Source organism: Corvus cornix, chromosome 1 (assembly GCF_000738735.6).
Source record: "Corvus cornix cornix isolate S_Up_H32 chromosome 1, ASM73873v5, whole genome shotgun sequence".
In the NCBI taxonomy this organism is placed as follows: Eukaryota; Metazoa; Chordata; class Aves; order Passeriformes; family Corvidae; genus Corvus; species Corvus cornix.
In genome coordinates, this window is record NC_046332.1 from 16,347,659 (window position 1) to 16,368,876 (window position 21,218).

At 39.8% G+C, this 21,218-nt stretch overlaps 1 protein-coding gene across 8 annotated transcripts in view; it reads left to right on the forward strand.

Annotated features, from left to right (window-relative positions):
- The window catches only part of EMSY (EMSY transcriptional repressor, BRCA2 interacting), a 45,586-nt gene extending 30,486 nt beyond the window's left edge, over positions 1–15,100 (forward strand). For 4 of the 8 annotated variants that reach the window (XM_039556906.1, XM_039556942.1, XM_039556935.1 and 1 more), the window contains 9 exons: positions 77–250; positions 1,146–1,344; positions 2,629–2,793; positions 3,051–3,209; positions 4,891–4,950; positions 6,014–6,165; positions 7,590–8,153; positions 9,106–9,474; positions 11,053–15,100. In XM_039556906.1, coding sequence (XP_039412840.1) covers positions 77–250; positions 1,146–1,344; positions 2,629–2,793; positions 3,051–3,209; positions 4,891–4,950; positions 6,014–6,165; positions 7,590–8,153; positions 9,106–9,474; positions 11,053–11,247 — 2,037 coding nt within the window. In that variant the 3' untranslated portion in view covers positions 11,248–15,100. Of the gene's footprint in view, positions 1–76; positions 251–1,145; positions 1,345–2,628; positions 2,794–3,050; positions 3,210–4,890; positions 4,951–6,013; positions 6,166–7,589; positions 9,475–11,052 lie in introns of all 8 variants that reach the window. The other 4 variants (XM_039556914.1, XM_039556922.1, XM_039556930.1 and 1 more) reach the window with 4 other exon arrangements.
- The last annotated feature ends 6,118 nt before the right edge of the window (positions 15,101–21,218 follow it).

The following is a 21,218-nucleotide window of genomic DNA, read 5'->3' on the forward strand; positions in this document are numbered from 1 at the left end:
ACTGTATTTTTTTAGAGAATTGGGTCTCACTGAACAATTTCATTAAGTTAACCTGTAAACTTTGACTTCTCTACAGGGGGAGAAAACTATTCAGGCAGTGCCAGCAGGAGCAAAACCTGCTATCATCACTGCCACAAGACCCATCACAAAAATGATTGTTACACAGCCAAAAGGAATAGGGTCCACGGTCCAGCCAGCCACCAAAATCATCCCAACTAAAATTGTTTATGGTCAGCAAGGGAAAACACAGGTACAGTGAGGACCCCTTTCTGTCTTGGAATGTACCCCTAAATTTTAATGGGAAGTAAATAATTTTTCAATGTATTTCCTCATTTGTTCCAGGTTTAGTATATATCTGTGGGGAATGAGACTTAGTGTAATGAGGTGGCCTCAATTCTGATTTCTCAAGCACAGTATTTGCACTTGTTAGCTTTTTCTGGAGGCCTAGAGCAAGCCAAAAGGATTTATTAAGCTTTTTCTGTAGCTGAAACTGTCTGGCCATGGCTCCAGATACTTGTTTACATCTTACAGCTAATGGTTAGACCATGAGAAATAAAGATGCAGAGTCTGGACATAGGTCATCCATCACATCTGAGGTTTTACTGAAGTTTATTTTCTGCTTAATACCTGTTCAGGCTGTCCCTGCAACCTTGTGTAGTTGGTGGGGCTGGGTACAGAGAACCTGGCTTATTTCTGGATGCTTTCAGTTTCAGCTTTTTCTCTGGCTGCACTTACTATTTTAAAGAACTTTTATCACATGTAACATTTTGTGTGTTTTGATTGTTCAAGACTGTATTTATTGTGGACGTGCTTGTCCTTATCAGTGCAGTACATGTTCCAGCTCACTTGCATAGCTTTGTCTTATCACACTAGTTTTATCTAGTCCTGAAAAATCACTGTTTAGTGGTTTGTTGTGTTAAGTACTTCAAATAACTGAGTGAGAAGTACATTATTGTGCATTGCCACTTACTTGGGCTTTGTGGTTTAATAATCAAAGTTGCTGAATTTAGAGGTAGACTTTTAAAGTAAAATATTAATATGTTATAGGTGGTGTAAATAGATCTGAGTGGCACCCTGTACTCTGATTGCTCAGATGTGTTTTCTTGAGTGCTTTTACTTTAAACAAAATTTACCTTTCTAATTAGGTCCTCATAAAACCAAAGCCAGTGACATTTCAAGCAACAGTTGTGAGTGAACAAACCAGACAGCTGGTGACTGAAACGTTACAGCAGGCATCAAGGGTAGCAGAGACAGGAAATTCTTCTCTCCCAGAAGTGAAAGAAGAACCACAAACCTACACTGACAGTAGCTCTTCTTCTACAGAGTCTTCCCAGAGCTCTCAAGGTCTGTCTTGGTGTCACATAATGTATGAGTAGACTGTCTTCCAAGAATGCCAGCTGGCTCCAGAGAGCTCTCTGTGTCTCCTTTTAGCACAGGTTTCACCCCATCTGTTTGCAGTGAAGTGCCATTGTTCCCTTACTTTTATATTTTTCTTTCTTTTGAGCTACTTACTATATGCTTTCATTTCTCCTGAAAAGTGATGATAAAGATGTCTTGCTGGGCTCCAACTTGCTGTTAAAATGCAACCTGTTCCCTCTTCCTGGAGAGTCTGCCAGAGGTAGGCAGGGTAGCAAGTTTTGGAGGTTATTTTGGCAGTCCATGCTCTGCCACTGTCTTTACAGAGTGTATTGAAGCATCTCTCTGCTGCATGGCTGAAAGCTGTCAACACAAATCTTGGTCCTTTTGTAGACACGTGTATGTGCATCAGGACATATATCAGACATGCAGTCCTGATGGGAATTCTGCCCTGGCTTCAAGCCAAAGCAGCTCTTTGTGTCTAGGAGGAGCATAAATAGTAGGGCATAAACAACATCCAACCTGTGTTTGGGAGTGATCATGATATGTATCACTACAGCAAATAAAAGCAAATGTCTCAGTGAAACCTTTGTACCTTTTCTGTATAATTTTGTAACTGTTGATCTATATGGCCATTTAAGTTTTAAAAAAGTTCTGAAGATTCAACCAACTTACCAAAATTTATGTGCTGTTAGTTCAGAATGCTGAACACATGCTGATCACCCAAACTGCTGAAACCTGGGGGAAAAAAGTTCAATCCAAGGCAAATTCAACATACAAAGAAACCTGCTGAACTTTGATTTTTCAAACAAAATCTTTTACAAAAAAAATAAGATACAGAACTTTTCGGTTTTTTGCTGGAAACTGTTCATAACATCAACAGCCTTTTACTTCAAGAATCAATTGAGATAGAAACTAAAGTGTTGCTGAATGAGAGTATGCATCCTTGGCAATGTTCAAAACTAGTAAGTAATGCGTAATTTGGTATAATTTTGAACTATCACCCTGCTTTAAAGCAAGAAGTTGGACAAGAGCCCTCCAACCCAAAATGGTTCTATGATGACTTGAACTGGCACTGGTTGCCCAGAGAAGCTGTGGCTGCCCCATCCCTGAAAGTGTCCCAGGCCAGGTCAGACAGGGCTTGGAACAATCTGGGCTAGTGGAAGTGTCCTTGCCTGTGGCAGGGGGGTGGAACGAGATGAGCTTTAAGGTTTCTTCCAACCCAGACCATTCTGTGATTCTATGATGTGCCTTTTTTTTTTCTGCAAACAGATTCTCAGCCTGTAGTCCATGTGATTGCTTCAAGAAGTCAAGATTGGTCAGAACATGAAATTGCTGTGGACACAAGCCCTACAATAATTTACCAGGATGTATCCAATGAATCTCAGTCAGCTACTTCCACGATAAAAGCTTTGCTGGAACTTCAGCAGACAACAGGTCTGAAAACCCATGAGATTGTTTAGGATAACTCTAGAGGTTACTTTTTGCTTAAAAAGCCTGTTGTAGTTAAGTTTTGCAATTGAAAAGCACCTATCTTGAATCAACTTGATTCCTTCCTTTTTATCCTGTATGCTTGTTTGCATCTATTCTATAGTGTTAACTATATTTATTTAAGCTGGTGCATTTATATTGTAGGCTTATTTTATTATGAAGGTTTATGTATTAGAGGTTGATTTTATGCTTTTCTTCTAAAGCAGTCAAGGAAAAGTTGGAATCAAAGCCAAGGCAGCCTACCATTGACTTGAGCCAAATGGCTGTCCCAATCCAGATGACTCAAGAAAAGAGGCATTCTCCAGAAAGTCCTTCAATCGCTGTTGTAGAGTCAGAACTAGTGGCTGAATATATCACAACTGGTAAGTGGCTAAGGTAGTGTGAGGGTGGCTTTGCAGTTGAAGTCTGAGGACTTAATTTTGGAGTTTTCTTACAATAGGTTTCACTTTTATGTTTTTGCTGAAATTTTCTTTAGAGGAAATTAGTCTTGTCTTCCACTCCTGAGACCCTGTGCAAGGGACAGAGATTGCATCTGTTTTGCTGGGGCCTAGGGGAAAATGTTTCTAACTGAAACAAAGGGTGGTTGCTTCAGGATATCCCACTTGAGCAGATTTTCCTTTCCCTGGATGTAGAAGACAGACTGTCCCACTACCCTTGAAGGAAAATGTCCAGTAAAGAAAAAGTAGAAAATGAAGCTACAGGAACTGTAGCCTAGTTTTTGTACATACTGAAAGGAATCAGACATTGAATTTGTTAAAATCCATTTAGTCCTGAGTTAAAGCCAGGTATGCATTTAGCATGCTAATGTAGCCCCAGTTTCTTAATTTGCTAGAAAGCTTTGAACTAATACATTTGCACTTTTAAAATAAATAGGTTACTCAAATTAATCTCTTTAAATTCTTGACTCCTCCTATTTGGACATGCATTTTGTGTAAGTCCTTTCTCTTGTCTCTCCAATGTTCCCTACTATCTCAGAACACTCGATGTGAGCCACTTCCCATACATACATGAAAAGATCAGATTACCTGTTTTCTATTTTAATTTCTTAAAGCCACATTATTAGTCTCTATATTATTTGGAAAATGAAGGAGTGTTGAAAGTCTACATTGGAAAAGAGAAATAAAACTAACTGTATTAGACTGTATTAGTACATATCTGTAGCTCCAGTGGTTTTAGTGCTAAATGTCTGATCTGGTATTTTCATTTTGTTCTATACCTCCTCCCTTTGCTCCCATCCCTTAAATGGCCTAAGTTGTGTGAAATTGGAGCTGGGGGGATGTTACTATTACTCCTTTAAACAGCACTTACTGTATCTAGCTTCAATTTTGAATGTTCGCTCCCTTGGATCTCTTTTAAAACAAACTCCAAAGTATAATAAATGGTGTTAAACTGCTTTCCAATTAGCAGTCCAGTTATCTTCACTGACACAGATACCGTGCATTGACCTTCTCTCCAAGGTTCCAGTTTTTGATGGGTCTTGCTGAGAAGTTGGTGTACAACAGGGCCTTTTGCAGGGAGGATGGAAAATTAGTCAGTGTCTTTGTAGACTTCAGTACTTTTCTGCAGCTTAGAAGCCATACAAAGTACAAAGGCTAAAAATTTCCTGGCAATATGGAGATACTATTTTAAATATTAGGATTCCTGTAAACATTGATTTGAAATGTGGGAATCTACCAGAGAAGTGCAGGCTTTTGTGTGTTGGCAGCAGCAGATTCTGCTACAGCATTAAAGTGGTTATTTTGCACTTAGATTTTTGTCCCTTCCCCCAGTTTCTCTTAACATTGCCAGGTAATGCAAGTAATTGAGTTTCTTTTTGGTTTAATTTGTTCTCCTCTGAATTTATCAGTAGCCCACATAGCTATATTTTCTGCTAAAAATTCAGTCGTAAGATCGTAAAGAATCTATAGTCTGTTGTGAAATGTCCTGCATGGGCCTAGACCAGAGGATTAGGTATTTGGGAACTGGGATTCAGCGTGTGCTTCCTCATGAGATGAAGGGAGCAATTCACACATCTTAGTGTCACCATTTTTTATCTGTCTGCAGACTCTGGAAGACAACACTGTATTGGTTCACATTCGGAAGAATATCTACACAACCATATAGGTTAGAAACTTTATTTTTAAATTACGTTTTCAATTGTGTAGGAGTTGTTGGGAGATAGCCAGGATAAATCTGGCACAGCATGCAGGCCAGTATTGAAATAAACCAACTTTCTTGGAGTGAGAAAGTAAAATTACCATATTAATTCAAAATTTGACTTTTCTTTAAACATTCAGGAAGGTCACTAGAAAATTCTTAATTTTAAGTTATGTTACAACTGAGATTAAACTTTGCTTGTTCTCCTTCAAGAAGATGCAAGTGATTAAATATTTTGTAACTAAGAAATTAGGTTACACAAATATTTGCATATTATTATGGATAGGTATAAAGTAATTTGGATTCATATCTTATCAGTGACTGCAATATAGAATGGTTTTGTGGGGTTTTTTTCTCAGCAGCGCATGACTTTTCTGTCGGTTCATTGTTTAATTACAGGTCTCTCACTATAGCTCTGTAACTCAAGCTAGATCTGTTCTCAGAAGTGACAAAGACCCATGACAAGGTCTCCATTTTTTAATCTATAATTTCTGATCAGCTTCACTTGATTTAATAGTACCCAAACATTTTTTTTGTGCTAATCTTTCAAATTTAGCCTATGCTCTGGGGAGTATTGTGTGCCGTTTATCAGTGGTAGAAATCTGGTGAGCAACGCTTGCTGTTCTTAACTGCTGTCAATTGCGGAGGTGGTTTTAACAGTGTAAAAACCACAGAATAACTTGTGTTCTACAGCAATATTCTGGTGCTATATAAAGAACCCAGCTGAACATCAAGTATAAACTCTGCTTGCAGAATTGGTGTATTGGGAAAGGGTGGCCAGAGGAGGTTTGGACCAAATGTGGTTACTTAGGAAACAGACAAAAGCAAAACCCCTGAGTTGCTACTTTTAAGAGGTTTCTCAGAATAGATCTACTCATTAAGGTTAATGCTAGTGCACAGTGAAAGACATTTTTCATACTGAGATCTTTTTCACTCATGTATGCTTTCAGTTGAAGCTTAACTGCAAAGCAAACAGGTGAAGTTCCTGCAGTTAGTTCTGGAGAAGTGCCACTGACCTCTTTACTTTCAGTCAGTCATCGGTCCCAGCCCCACCAGTCATCTCAGCCCCAGAGGACTCTGCTGCAGCACGTGGCTCAGTCGCAGACAGCAACGCAGACTTCTGTTGTGGTGAAATCTATTCCTGCATCCTCCACCGGTGCCATTACCCATATCATGCAGCAGGTTGGATCCTTTCTTTGCCCAGCAGTCTATAAACAGCAGTAGGTCTTACAAATTACATAGGACCGGGGCTTGTTCTGAATGTATGTATCATGGTGCTGCCACCAAAAATGTTCAGTGTTCAGGCAAATTAATGATTTTAATATCGCTTCAATAGCCATAAGCCAAAGGAGAGGAGGTTTAGATTAAATATTAGAAATAAATCCTTTACTGGAGGGGTAGTGAGGCACTGGCGTGGGTTGCCTAGGGAAGTTGTGGATGCTGCAACCCTGGAAGTGTTCAGGGCCAGGTTGGATGGGACTTGGAGCAACCTGGTCTAGTGGAAGGTGTCCCTGCCCATGACAGGGGTGTTGGACTAGATATTCCTTTAGATCTTATCCAACCCAAACCATTCTATGATTGTGTTCCGATGGAGAGGGTGGTTGTAGTACTGCAGCAGCCTGAGCCCTTTAGGTTATGTTGGTAGTGTAGGGGGAAGAGGGCTGAAATGGAATCTGGTCAGTACACAGAGCACACAGTGTCTTTTCCATTTGAGGGCTTTAGTTTGTGAATAGGAAAACTTCTCTGAATCAAAAACTCAGATCACATTTAGATCAGTACTGTGGGGATCCCAAACACTTCAAACAAACAGTGCAGCTTCTGGTCAAATCTTGCTGAAGCCACTTGAATGACTTTGATCAGGACGTGCTCAATTCTGCAGTGCTTCAACTTGAGGAGCTTCAGCTGCAGTCCAGAACAGCACTGTGTTAGAGTTATAAACGCAAATCAGGCAGTATATTTTCACAGGTGTGGGACTAGGCTGCTTCATCTTGCTAACACTGTCACTACATTTATACATTTTGGTTTACGAAGCATAGATTGCTTGTTCCCTCAAAAAGTCAAATGTTTGTGTAATGCCCAAGAAAAATTGCAATACAATTTTTAGAAAGGAAGGAAAAGAGAGGATCTCTGCTGAAATAGGACACCCTGTAGTTATGTGGGCCCCTGCAGAAGAAACCATAGAGAAGATGACTAGGCTTTCAAGAGGCAGAATAGAAATTCATTGTGCAGAGAGACTCTGGCTTTAATGAGGAGCTACTGGCTCAACCACCTGCTACTTCCTGCTGCTTCATATCCAACTGCCAGGCAACCTTAGGAAGCTTTGAGCCTCAGTCTGACACAAGCAAGATCTACATAATCCCACGGAGGGTTAGTTGTGGAGTTCATGTTCTTACATAGAGATGTACCACAGTTTAACATGATACTAATAGCTCTTAATTGCATATATATTGTGAAATATCCATGTAAGAGTATCTTTTTATACATGAATTGGGAGTCTGTAATGTAAAAAAAGTTAAAGTAGTCCATTTGAAACACGAAAAATTATTTCTAGATTGTGTATTCTTGTATTTCTCTTTACTAACTTGCTCTAAATTCTTCTTCTTAAGGCCTTAAGCAGTCATACTGCATTTACCAAACACAGTGAACAACTTGGAACTGAGGAAGGAGAAGTGGAAGAGATGGACACCTTAGATCCTCAGACTGGCCTGTTCTACAGATCTGCCCTGACACAATCGCAGGCACAAAAACAGCAAAAACTGAGTCAGCCGCAGCTGGAACAGACTCAACTGCAAGTGAAAACTCTGCAGTGTTTCCAGACTAAGCAGAAGCAGACAATCCACCTACAGGCTGATCAAATCCAGCACAAACTCCCACAAATGCCCCAACTTTCCATAAGGCATCAAAAGCTAACCCCCCTGCAGCAAGAGCAAGCACAGACCAAACCAGATGCACAGCACCCCCCACACCATATGATGGCCAAAGAAAGGCAACTCCCTACCTTAGTGGCACAGCCACAGCAAACTGTAGTACAGGTGCTTGCAGTAAAAACCACGCAGCAGCTGCCCAAACTGCAACAGGCACCAACGGCACAAAAAATCTACGTGCAACCCCAGCCCCCCCAGAGTCAAATGCAGCTACCTGCCTCTTCAGAGAAACAGCCAGCAAGCCAGGTAACGGAATATTGATAGCATGCAAAATACACGTCGCTGTACAAGGAAAAAAATTAAACACTGACCCTGTCGCTGTAGCAGTGTTTTGTCCTGGCAAGAGAGAATCCCTCATTCCGCTGGTAGTGATTACCCCATCAGAAGGTTGACACTAGGAGAGAGAAGCACATGTTATAGGGGAAAAATCCATAGAGCTCACAAACTTGTTTTGTTGGACAGTTTTTATTAATTTCAGCCACTACTGGTGCATGGAATTTGTCCCTAGTTATTTTCTTTTAATTTTTAGATATAACACATTGTTAATTTCCATTCCCATAGCACTTTTTATTTCTGTAGAAAAAAACATGAATACACTGCAGTCTCCTAAGGCTCTCCATTGTTCCTCTTCCTTTGTAGTTCATATCTTCCTGAAGTTATATGGCTTTCATGTACAGGAGTAATTTGATTTTCCTTGGGAGGGAAAAAGGTAGAGACTGAGGAACATGGAAAAAAAAATGTATTTTAAGTAACTCCAGAAAAGTAAAATTTTTTTGGCCCTTGTAGGAATAGATGTGAAAACCAGCAAACACCCCATGGGGCTGTAAATCCCAAAGGAAAATTAGGCTGCTGTGGTATTATACTGCTACAATCCTTATATAGCAGCCTAAAAAGCTGCTTTTCCCCAGGCTTCAATTAACAGTTGCCCTATCATTGCTAATTCCTTTGTTAAAACACTGAGTTTCAATTGTCTTCCTAAAAGCAAGTATGTTGTTTGTGCCATTCTGTCCTTGGAAATATTGATTAGGATTTCAATTTAAAAAATATTAACTGTAATATGCACAACAAAAATTTGATTTTCAGGTGCAACACAGAGATAACTTTTGAGGGGCATGAGGCTCCTTCTGTTTCAAAGGCAGCAGGTGGCAGTTCTGTGCCCAAACTGGCATTGCTGGTTACTAGCCTATTTCCCATGCAGGCATCCACGGAGACAGCAGTAGCAGATATATTGAGAGTGTCTATGGTGGAAGCTCAGATTGATGCAAACATAGAACATACGATAGTGGATCCCCCAAACAAGGCCACGTCCACTAGTAAACCTGCTAGTGAAGCAGAGTCGTCACCTTGTACCCAGGGCCCGAGGGTGGCTGCAGTAGGGATGACGGCACCTTCCATCCCCCAGCAACAGACACATGCAGAATCCAGCTCAAGTCCTCCTGCTGTTGGTCCTACTTTAACAGAGAGGAAACTCGATGCACAAGGAATACCTGCAACAAACCAGTTTATACACATTCAGAATATATCACAAAAGAAAGCTGAAGAAAGCTCATCAGAAATTGTTGTCCAGGTAAGAGAAGACAGAGCAAATAAGGCAAAGATTGAGCAGAGCAAACACATCTGATGTGATGATAGTCACTGATGTTCGAGTACTTGTAGGTTTATTCCCCAGGTTTTGGTTCTGTTTCTGCTCTAATCTTGCAATTGATTGCTACCTTGAAGTGTAATTCTTAATTGGGCTCAGGTTTCTCTAGTACTGTATCATTCACTCTGCCCTCAGTGTCTTCCTTCTTCTGTTGAGAAAACAACCAGGCTCATCTCATTTTACAAAGTTATTTTGATTTGAAATGCTTAAAACTGCTTCAACACTTAGTATGGAATTATGTTCTAGAATCTTTTATATACTCTATTAAAGTTGCTTCTAAGTGTAAAATTAATGACATATTAGGGTTGTGCTTTCTGGAAAAGTTCAGCAAATAAGGTCTGAAATCAGAAAAAAAGCTTTTTAACTTCACATAGGATCAGACTTACCACTTCTGAGATAAAATTACTATTGATCTTTAGCCTAAATGCTTTGAATCATTGCCTAACTGCTATGCTTGATATTTTCATTGATTCTGCTGCCTTAAATATGAGGGTGTATGTTGTAATAAATTGTCAGAATGTCAATTGAGGAGATAGTTAAGTCTTCCAAGTGGTATTATGTGAGTCTTTGTAGACAAGTTGGCATGGCATACGTTCACACAAATGGTAGTGTGGATTGAAATTGTTTTAATATGTATCATACTTGTGTTACAGTGAAAATGCTTCTGATGCAGGAAACAATTTGTGTACAGAGGTTTCAAATTTTCGTGCTACTTTGTGAAGTCTTTACTGGGGCTAACTTTTCTTTTGGAGAAATTACCAGTTTTGTATTCATATTTAGTCCTCCTTAAATAGACAAAGGTAGATTTCTGTTTTGCTTCAAACTTGTATATTTTGAGAATTTGTAATATTTATCATTGTGGCATGCTATGAGTTGTTTCAAAAGTCAAATACTGCCCAGAATTTCAGTTGTATAGTCACAGATTTAGCTTCTAATCTATGAAAGTACAAGCAAAAATCCACAATAACAATAATCATCATCATCATCTTAGAAATAAATAGCTATTGTGTTTCCTCAGCCTCTGAGTTGCAGCTCTGAGCAGGGCCAGGCCTTGTACTCTGTTGTATACAAAAAACATAGTCCTTCCGGAGTGCTTGGACAATGCCCTCAGACACCTGGTGGGATTCTTGGGGTTGTCCTGTGCAAGGCCAGGAGTTGGACTTGATGGTCCTTGTGAGTCATTCTAGCTCGGGTTATTCTTTTATCGGCATGTCTTGTCTGAAAAAGATAAGGCTGAAGAAAATATTATCTCTGCTTTGGGTTTGCAGAATGGTGGATGGGCATCTGTTATGCTGTCACAGACCTTTAGGGAAGATCAAAAGCCAACATCACTGCCTGGAGAGCAAGATTATTCAAATTTTACCTTTCACAACCCAATCCAGTGAAAGGGTGCTTTGAAGCTTTAGTTAGGGAAAATAATCCCTTTTCCATTAATGCCTGTGCTTGCACAGATGCCTTTACCTTCAAAATTGTTCATTAAACTTAATATTTTCTTTCTTTCAGACTATCCCTCACTATTCCATCCCTTGTCACTCCAGCTCCAATGTGGTGGTGGAACCCAGTGGGCTCCTGGAGCTCAACAACTTCACCAGTCAGCGCCTCGATGATGAGGAGACAGCAATGGAGCAAGATGTGGACAGTAGCACTGAGGACGGCACTGAGCCCAGCCCCTCTCAAAGTTCTGCTGAGCAATCTTAAGGATTAGGGACACTGGAGTGCACTTTAAAGTATCTTGGGATTTTGAGTATCCAAGATGCCCTTCTGTTGTGATGTCTTAGAGCACTTTGCCTATTAGAATTGTTCATTGGACTCTTGAAGCATCAGTGTGTTTTAACAAGACAGTATTGCAAAAGCTGCATCTTAAAAATTGTTTTGGGGAAAAAAAAGAAGATGTAGTTACCGAGATTGAGTAAACCTGTGAGAGTGGAATGTACTCCTGTTCAAAAACGAATCTGCAATGAATTCTACAGCTTGTGCTATTGAAGCCCATGCCCAGATACTGAAACAGCTTTCCCTGAAAAGAGATCATTATTTTGTTGTGTCTTTTTAGCTGTTGAGTGAAACACCATTAAAAAAAAAAAATAGAAAACATTTAATAACTATTTTTATTTTCAAATAGCATGTGAGAGAAAAAATGTCTCTGACAGTGCTGGAAAAGCCCCAGGAATTTTGGAATTGGTTAGCTTTCTTGCACTCATGCTCACTTAAAAATTTTTTTCAGAAGCCTAAAACTATATATTTTTAAAATTCTTTCAAGTTGGTGAATGTTTGGAAATAAGCAAAATAAATCACTAACTCATAGCAAAGTGGATTTGCTAGTGGAGTTTTGTTTTCATGCTTTACAAGAAGTCAGGTAATGGTAGATGAGGCATTTCTTTGTGCCATAAGCACACAAAATGCTCACCTACTCTAGTTAACCTTTGTTTAATTATTTAAATATAAAATTTCAAGTGAGACAAGTTGTTGGAAAAGCTCCTGTGAAACAGGCAGTTTTAGTAATTCTAGTACAAACCAGGAAGAAGGAGGTGTCTTTTGCTATTAATGAGTTTTTCAAAATTGGGGATAAATAGTTCAACATCTTTCCAAGTTGAACTTGAGAATTTACAAGTGAGCTAAGACTTTTAAAGATCTCTATTTTACTCTTACATGCTGTTTTTAAAGTTGACCATTTGGGGAGTTTAAAAGCTTAAATGGATATACAGTGGTAGGTTTCCAAAATTAGCCTTATGCCTTGGCTTGTTGAAGCAATACATTGGGGTTTTGTGATAGTTAAAAGTCACAGAGAGCGGTTTGGGTTCAGATGGGACAAGAGAACCAGTTTTAATGCATTCTGGTGATCAAGACAATACTTTTTTTTCCAAAATGTATATAAAACCATGTTTTTAACTGTTTTGTATAGATTTCATTATAAATAACTAAGCATTTTATGACTTTGACATATCATTTAATTGTACATACATGTATAAGCTTAACTGCCCACGTTTTGGTGCTGAAGTACTACTGTAAGTAGATTTCATCCAAAGTCTAATACAGCTTTTTGCATCAGTCTTTTTTTTTTAAGCTGTCATTTTACTGTTGATATTGTAGTTAAGGTTAAAATCCAGTTGGAGTAACTCAAACTAAAAAATACAAGCCCTAAAAACCATTTATAATACCTGTCCCAAGTATCCACCTATGTTAGAACTTGCAGTAACCCCTAGAGGGGGCTCTTGGTTTTCTCTAACCTCAATTACCTTATAAAAGTCACTAGGACCTTCATATACTTCTCTTTTCCTTCTGTTTTCTTTTTCCATCAGCATTAATTCCAAAATAATGTAGTTTATAATTGTGGAGAAGTGTTCTGATAAATTTGACATGCAAATACTGGAATACTGGGTTATGAAACAAATTATTTTTGTTACCTTTATATTGAAATAAGTATTGGTTTGGGTTCTGCTGTCCATAGTGCTCGGGATTGAAGAGAATAATGTTATAAATGAAACATTTCACATTTCTTTCTTTAGTTAAATTATAACCCTGCCAGTATGTCATTGTAGGTAGTTCAGGTTTTGATAACTGTTCAGGAGTTTTTACTCTTATTTTAATGAAATCACAGGCATCAACAAAAGCGAACAAGTTATTGCCTAAGTTGTGAAAGTTCCACATTACTACAAAATGACAAAAAGTGACTTAATACTGATGTTATTGGCAGTGAACAGTCTGTTGTGCTTTGCATAAGTCAGCATAAGGAATGGTCTGCATTTTCATACCCAGCTGTGAAAGGCCCAAAGCAGGTGACACACACAGTTCTTCTGGCTTGTATCAAATTTTCATTGTCACCTGGGCTCTTGCAGTGCTTTGAGTGTCCCTGGCATGTCTAGGATGGGAAGGCCAAGAGAATATAAGAGAGAGCAAGATTTTTCTTAAGCAGTTATGACCAAGAACATTGCCCTAAGTTACAGTTTCAGTTTTAGGTGAAGGTATATGCTTTCCCCAGCCAAAAACAGATACCAGGAAATGGCCTAAGGTGAATTCAACACCTGATGCATTTACTATATTGAGTTCTGGTCCGATTTATTCTGTTTTATGTAAGACTTGTTTGCCTCTCTAGTGATGACTGGAGCAAAGGTATGGACAACTACAGTGGACTATTTGACAGTTCTTTGAAGACAGCAAATTGTTAAACACCTGAAAGTTTTACATGTTTCTTAGAGAAGTGATTGATTTCAGGTTGGCAAGTTGAAGCACATGGTGGGGATGTCTAGGGGTGATGTAAGAAACTTAGAAGAAGGAACTTTGGTAATTAATGTGTTAATTCTTGACACTTCTCTTGCTGCTTTCCCAAATTTCAACTTGTTTTTCTTCAGATTCTTCTGTTGAATTTGTCTGTTTCAGCACTTCACCATATGAATACCTTTATGTGTATATTCTAAATAAGAAATAGACAAGATGACCTAAAATGTAGGGCAGATATGTTAATTTTTTTTTTTACATCATTTTTGATAATGACAGTAAGACGAGGTGCTTGGAGCATTTGGCCTTCTCTCCTTTGCATGAACTCCAGGCATCACTGCCTGTTCTTTTGTCCTGCCTGGCAGATGTGCAGCTTTTCCTACGTGCCCTTGAGATACTTCATCCATCTGCAGCCATGTATCCACTTCTCACAGCCCCATAAATATCAGCAAACTGCTAAAAATAAAACATCCGTATGTAAGATAATATTTGCATATCCTATCTCCCTCATAAGCTGCATTTTCATTCCTGAAATTAATTTGATGTCCCTCCTTGGAATAGAAGAAAGCGTAGGTATGGTGGTGTTAATTTTTGGTACAGGGAATTAGCAGGCACTAGGCTTGTATCTTATCAGGAGGCTGTGGATAAATTGTAGAGCAAGTGAAATGGCATTAATGAGTCACTTTGAATTCAGCAGTTTAATGAACGTGCTCTGGCACTGCAGTAACACATGAATTTTCAAAAAAGGATGCTAAGAAAGTGAACTGAAGTTAGAGGAATTACTGAATCTAGGGGGAATTTATGTGTGTTTTAAAGATGCAGAGAATCACAGAGGACTGCATGTTGTCTGGAAAGGTTAAACCATTGGGGTGAAAGTATTTTCAGTCTCAGTCCTTCTCCCACTGACAAAGCAACCTTTTGAAATTTCAGGGCAAAATAGAAAAAGGGCCCTTAGGGCCCTTTGAACAGAACACATGACTAAATCAATGGGATTTAAAAAACCCAACAACAAAAAAAACCTACCTGAAGCCTTTTAAAAAATCAAAAATCTTGAATTAAGACTAAATGCTTTTGTTTCTAAAGTAAAAATAGTTCCCGAAGTCTAAGGATTTCACAGGTGAAGGTGGTTGTGCATCTCCACAGGGGCACACAAAGGCAGATGGTTTCAGCTTGGTAACATTCAATCCAGAGAGGACTGATCATAATTTAGGATAATGAACTAGAAAAATACTGCTTTGGGGTTTGCCTGTGTTGGGAAAAAAGTATGTTTAGCACTTGTGTGTCTATGCTGGACTCCTTTCCCTAAGTTTTGAAGTAAACCATGAAGAATGTTTGCTAACAGCCTGTGCACGGTTTTCTTCCACACTGTGGGACTGAGTTTTTCCCCTACTCAAAGTCTGTCCTGAGAATCTTTGAATCTGTTTTCTTCCAGTAGAAAAGAAACACCTTATGATAAATTTAGAGCTTAACATAGCTTATCAAAGAGAAGGTTAGGGAAGAAGTACTTTTAGTACTTTTAGTGTTTGTGGGTTCCTTTGCAAGAAGAAATTGTCATTGGGGCATTTCAGTCTGGTATAGAGGCAGAGTATCATCATCAAATGATTTGGGTTGGAACGAACCTTAAAACTCATCCAGTTCAACCCTCCAGCCATGGGCAGGGACACCTTCCACTAGACCAGGTTACTCCAAGCCCCATCCAGCCTGGCCTTGAACACTTCCAGGGATGGGGCAGTCACAGCTTCTCTGAGCAACCTGTGCCAGTGCCTCAACACTCTGAAGGTAAAAAAAAAAAGAAAAGTAAACTTTAAAAAATCAATAGTAAGATGGAGGATAATTAACTGGGATTGACAATGGTATAGTCTTTTCTGTCATACGCAGTCTTTCTCTCTAACCAGCACAGATGCTGCAGGTTGAAATCTAGTGGCCTCGTATGTCTGATACTGGCAATGAATTGAGAGTTGCATTGGTATGCTAAGGATTTAAACTGTGAAAATAAAAAAGAGAATTTTGTGGTACCTTGAGGCATATAGAGCTATGACTGGCATGTGGGGATGCTTGGTCATCTTGGATGGGTTGGGGGAGTATTTTCAGTGTGCTTTGGTGAAAAGTTGCGGAAGTGTTAAAATAGGAAAATCCGTACCTGGGAACTTGCTCATTAATTCTAGAGAAAAGAGTCTTTGAATTATTTGGTGCAGAAATGGTATTAAGTTTTTAAGCACTGTGTACTGAAGAGTAACCAAATGGTCTTGAATCATTTTTGAAGCCCAGGACTGCCCACAGGAGAGGGTTGAAACAGGATGATTTATAAGGTCCTTTCCATCTCAAACCATTCTACGATTCTCTGATGACTGTTAGAAATGTCCAACAAATACTCCAGATCTGGTCCTACTCAAAACTTCCTATGATTTTAGTTTTGCTCAATCCTTGGCCTCTTTTGAAAGCTAAATTTTTTTTAGTGGTTTTTTTTGTATGGTTTTTTTTGGTGGGGGGGGGGGGGTGTTAAGGATTTTTGGTGTTTTCATCAGCTTTCCAGCTCCTAAGTTTTTTAGCAGTTTTGAAATTTTCTGTGATCCTGGTTTCTGTAACTGCCTTTATTAAATGGATTTAGAAAAGCTACTCTCATCACCCAACTGTGAGTGGATGATTAGGACCATGGGCTTTTTGGGCTATCATTGAACCCTTCAGAGAGTGGTAGGCACAATAGCCAGTTTCTCATGGACTACCTATGGGATTTAGACTCCATAGAATGGTTTGGCTTGGAAGAAAGGGACCAAGATAATCTAATTCTGTCACTTGAATGCCCAAACTACCTAGCATGAATCCTTTTCGATGGCACTTCTACTAAAACTTTGATAATCCTTACTTGTAAGAGCCTAATTTATTACTCATTAGAGCAAACACTGTTCAGAAATTGTCTTATGTGGTAAAAAAAACCAGCTTGTCACAGCTCATAGTCAGAACTGTCCCAGAGGCTCATAGATCTCCAGTACTTCAGGACTTCCTTCATGTCAGGCTCTACTGATACCTTTTCCTGGTCTTAAAATCAAGAGTCAAACACTCTTAGAAGGGAAAAAGGGATTTTATCTTGGTATTTATTTTAAGGATCCTTAGGTGCACCACGTCCAGGTCGAATGCACTGAAATGCACACCTCGATGCATACCCCTAAAAGATCAAGTATAACATTATAGGTCTTACTAATTAGCAGATCTATCAATTCTCCAATGAGAGGCTTGAATGAGCCCCATACCCCAAGGAACCTTCCCCTGGATGGTTCTATCTTAGTTTACAGAATGTGTTCTGCAGAGGACCTTGGTGTCTGGGGCATCAACCCCTGGACACTAACCCCTACCTACGAAGCTTCTAAAATGTTTAGTCTCCTAGCTGAACATACAAGTCCAAGAATGTAGACAAAAAGCACTAAGAATACAGAAGCTGTAAAAAGGTACAACGGGTATAAAAGAAAAGGCAAAAAAATCTTCATGGCATCACTACCAGAGGCCAACTAAAGGCTCTGGAAGTCTCTTTGCACAGGCTTTTTTTTGCTGTTAAGGATGCTGCCCAAGACCTGCATACGGCAAGGAGCTGGGAATAGTTCTTTGTGCCCACACATCACTGAGGTTGGCAGGAGCCTCTGGAGATTATCTGGTCCAACCCTCTTGCTCAAAGCAGGGTCAGACTGCTCAGGACCATGTCCTGCTGGGTTTTTGGAAACCTACCATAATGGAAACTCAACAACTTTTTCCAGTGGCCACCCACGCATTCTTTTTTCTTCTTTCCTAGTATGTGCTGTGTTTTCTGGTTTTTCTCTTGGTTTGTTTTGGATGTGAAATAGAAATACTATATTGGTCTGAGAAGAGGCTAACAACAGCATGAGAACAAACCACAAGGAAGAAGCACAAATTTAGCATGAACAAAATGTTGTAGCTGCAGTGTTCCCAGAAATAGAGATACTTGTTTTCCTCTCCAGACTTCAACTTGTTCAATTCTCCCTGCCACTTCTGGACTGCAGAGACACAGGATACTAACAAAACACTGTAATCAGATGTCACTTTCTAGTATTTCTTAATATTAAAAAGGTGTCCAGAGAAGGATTTGAATGCTTGGAAGTGTTTTTTCCAACTGCATCAGTCTACAGTTGGATGTAATAGCTGTTACTGAGCATTGTGCAGCCTTCTTTTTTTGCATGAAAATACGTAATATAGATCCATAGGTGACCACGGCCAGTTTCAGCTCTTGATTTACAGCTTTTTTTCAAATCTACCATGTAAATGTGACACATGCAAGCCCAGAATGACTAATTTGAGAACCGGAGGGCTGTCTTCCCTGTGAAGTAGGGATTTTGGTCAGGGCAGAGCCTTGCTATAGCCATTCCTTGAGAAAGCACAAGCTCATTTGGTGGCAGACTGTGCTCGCCTCTGAGTTTGTCCTGAGGGATGCATGAGTTCTCCTGCAATAAATAGAAATGAGACCAAACTAATAATAAAAATCTGCCAAAGCATCTTAAGACAACCCAGGAACATGCTGCAAAGCAGAGCTTGCTAAATACAGAGAACACAGGATAAGGCTTTACTACAAATAATTCTTACTAAATGGCGGCATTACAAATAATTGCTATGAAGTTCAACTGATAGTAGGGCACGGACTCAGTGAGCAGTTGCCTCATCTGATCAGCCACTGTGAAAGTACCACAGGGCTTGGGGTTACTTTTGGTTAGGGTTAGGACAGGTGCTTTATGGAAAGTTATTGTTTGGAAATAAAATAGGAACTTCAAGATGAAATAAACTGGGATTGAGGAACAGGGGTTGCAAACTTTAAACTTGAGGGTAAATGTAACCTGGATCCTTTAAATTCTTTCAGTCAAGGTGCAGATGGCACAAGGACAACTCTGGCCCCAGAGCTATTTAGTCCCATTGCAAAAGTTGGGTAGAAGAACTGATCTGGGAAATTGCTTGATTTGGATGTATGTGGTATGTACAGATGAAATGTGGAAAACGATGGTGTACAGATGCCAGCAGGACAACTGGAGGAGAGCTACCAAAATCACCTACAGAGAGCTGCAGCCCCTGTTATGGTGAGACACAACCATGGTTTGCACATAGATGGTTGACTTGGTACTGGTACCATTGTTTGCAAAACTTAAAAGAACTCAAAAAGTTACCAAGTTACTGACTGAGGTGGACTATGCCCCCCCCCCCCCCTTACCTCTTTTCTCCTTACCTTCCACTCCTAGAAAATAAAGCTTAAATTATCCAACTTCATTCTTAAAGCTACTGGAAATCACTTTTCCTGTTCAACAACTTTTTTATGAGAGTGAGGTTTGTTTTCATTACAAATCACATTCTTGATCTTGGTTCAGGCAGAAAGGGTGTCCTTTGTGTGATTTCCAAAGGACTTCATGATTTCCCTTTCCCTTCTTCTCTGTCCTTTTCATCCCTGACTTTGTGGTCATATTGCAGTAACCTACAGCCTAGAGATTAGCAGGACAGCAGTAATGTACGGAATGGAGGTTTTTAGGTCTAATCTAAATGAAGTTCCCCTTGGAAATTGCCAAGAAATTCCTTAGTTGGTTAGGGTGACTGTAGAAAAAAGCATGAGACAGCTTCCTCACCACAGGCCTAGAAGATGTGGATTTCCATGCCTTGGAGACTGCCTCACAGAACTGACATTTGCTGTGGGATGGGACACTGGAACAGGCTGCCCACGGAAGTGGTGGAATCACCATCCCTGAAAGTGTCCGAAAGCTGTGAACGTGGCTTGGTGGTGAATACAGCAGTGCTGGGGTAACAGTGGGACTCAATCTTTTCCAACCTAAATAATTGGGTCGTTTATGATTTGGAGGAGGGTGTGTGGCACTCTGACTGCATGGCACAGACCAAGGTGTTGATGTGTTACACATGCATGTACTCTTTGGAGAGACATATACTGCACAGGTCAGTGGAGCTCATGGGGCCATTGAGAAGCAGGAAGGAAGAGAATGCCTTCTGCAGCCTGGTGAGCTTAGCAGGTGAAGTGACACATCAGCTTGCAAACTTCAGGTTGTCAATCACACCACTGAGATATGTGGTGACATCGACCACACAATTATTACGACTCTCCTGTGGGATGTGTAAAGAGTCCTGGATGTGATGAAATTAAGCAGTACAAAAGCAAAGACAGACATTATAATGACCCCCAAGGACCTGTGGAGTCTCCTGTGAGGAAGCTAGCGTGTCTTCATCCTTCACCTTGTTTTTTGGCAGGGTGCTATGCAGTCCTCCACAAATAAATGAGTCCACACTGCAAAAACATTTCCCATTGCTGGCCATCCCATTTGCTGCCGCATCCTATGACAATGTCCCTTAACGCAATGACAGCTTCTGCATTATTTTTTGAGCCTGGAATTTAACAGGCAATGGAAACATTAGGATGCACTTGGACAGACTGGATTATATTCCTATGGAAAATGGTGATTGTTTCTCTTACAGACTTAAGAATCTGTTTCTAACTAATGTTTTAACTTTCTGGTTTGATGTTTTATGAAAATTCAAAGTCTTGTGATTTGAGCCCTCTTTTTCTCGTAGAGTCCCAAGTCTCCACCAAACCAGTACAAGAAGCCCAATGAAACAGAATAGTCTCACTCCTGAAATTCTGGTATGTGTCTTTCTGGTATGAATTGTCCATCAGACTTGTCTTCTGCTTCCCCTGGCCAGATGTGTATTGTATAGCAACTTAAAATAACTAACACTTGCTATTGCTGCTGTTGGAGTATCACCAAAATGTTGTTTGGTATTTAATTTCTGCATTTAATTTCTCGATACCAAAACAAATTTTCCTACTTGGGAGAGCTTAGTGTAGATACCTTCTGGTTGGCTTGGCAGGGACCCAGCCTACAGAGGTCCACAACATGTTCCATGCTGTGCACAGTGTCCTGGCTACAGTCTTGTTTGTCTTAGTTTGTGGCTGCAATGTCCCCACTTTGCTATTGTGGGGTGTTCATATTTTTCCTGTTCTTTCACAAACATTTGAAAAATTTCTTCTTAATGTTACTGCCTTGTGCTGGTCCATCTTCTCCTCACCAGAGAGGAGTTAGCAGGGGAACTGCTTGTGAAAGAAATTCTCAGCCTTGCTCCTGCTGCTTCCTTTTCCTTACAGTCTTATATTAGCACACAGATTTAGTTTTCCGTTACTATTAATTACTATTTTATTACTGTTCAGGTAACACCAGTCCCTTCTGAACTATGTAGGATAGTGCTTGCTTGTGTAATAAAAGCAAGAAGTCTCTGCAATTTCTAATACACTAAGGACAAAGAGTAGCTCAGGGCCATGAGTAGTGTGGATGGGTTAAACCACAAAACTAAAGGCCAATTATACTTCGGATTTCATAGAACCATAGAAAGGCTTGGGTTGGAAGGGACCTTTGAAATAATCTCATTCCAATCCCCCTGCCATGAGAAGGAACACATTCCACTACATCACG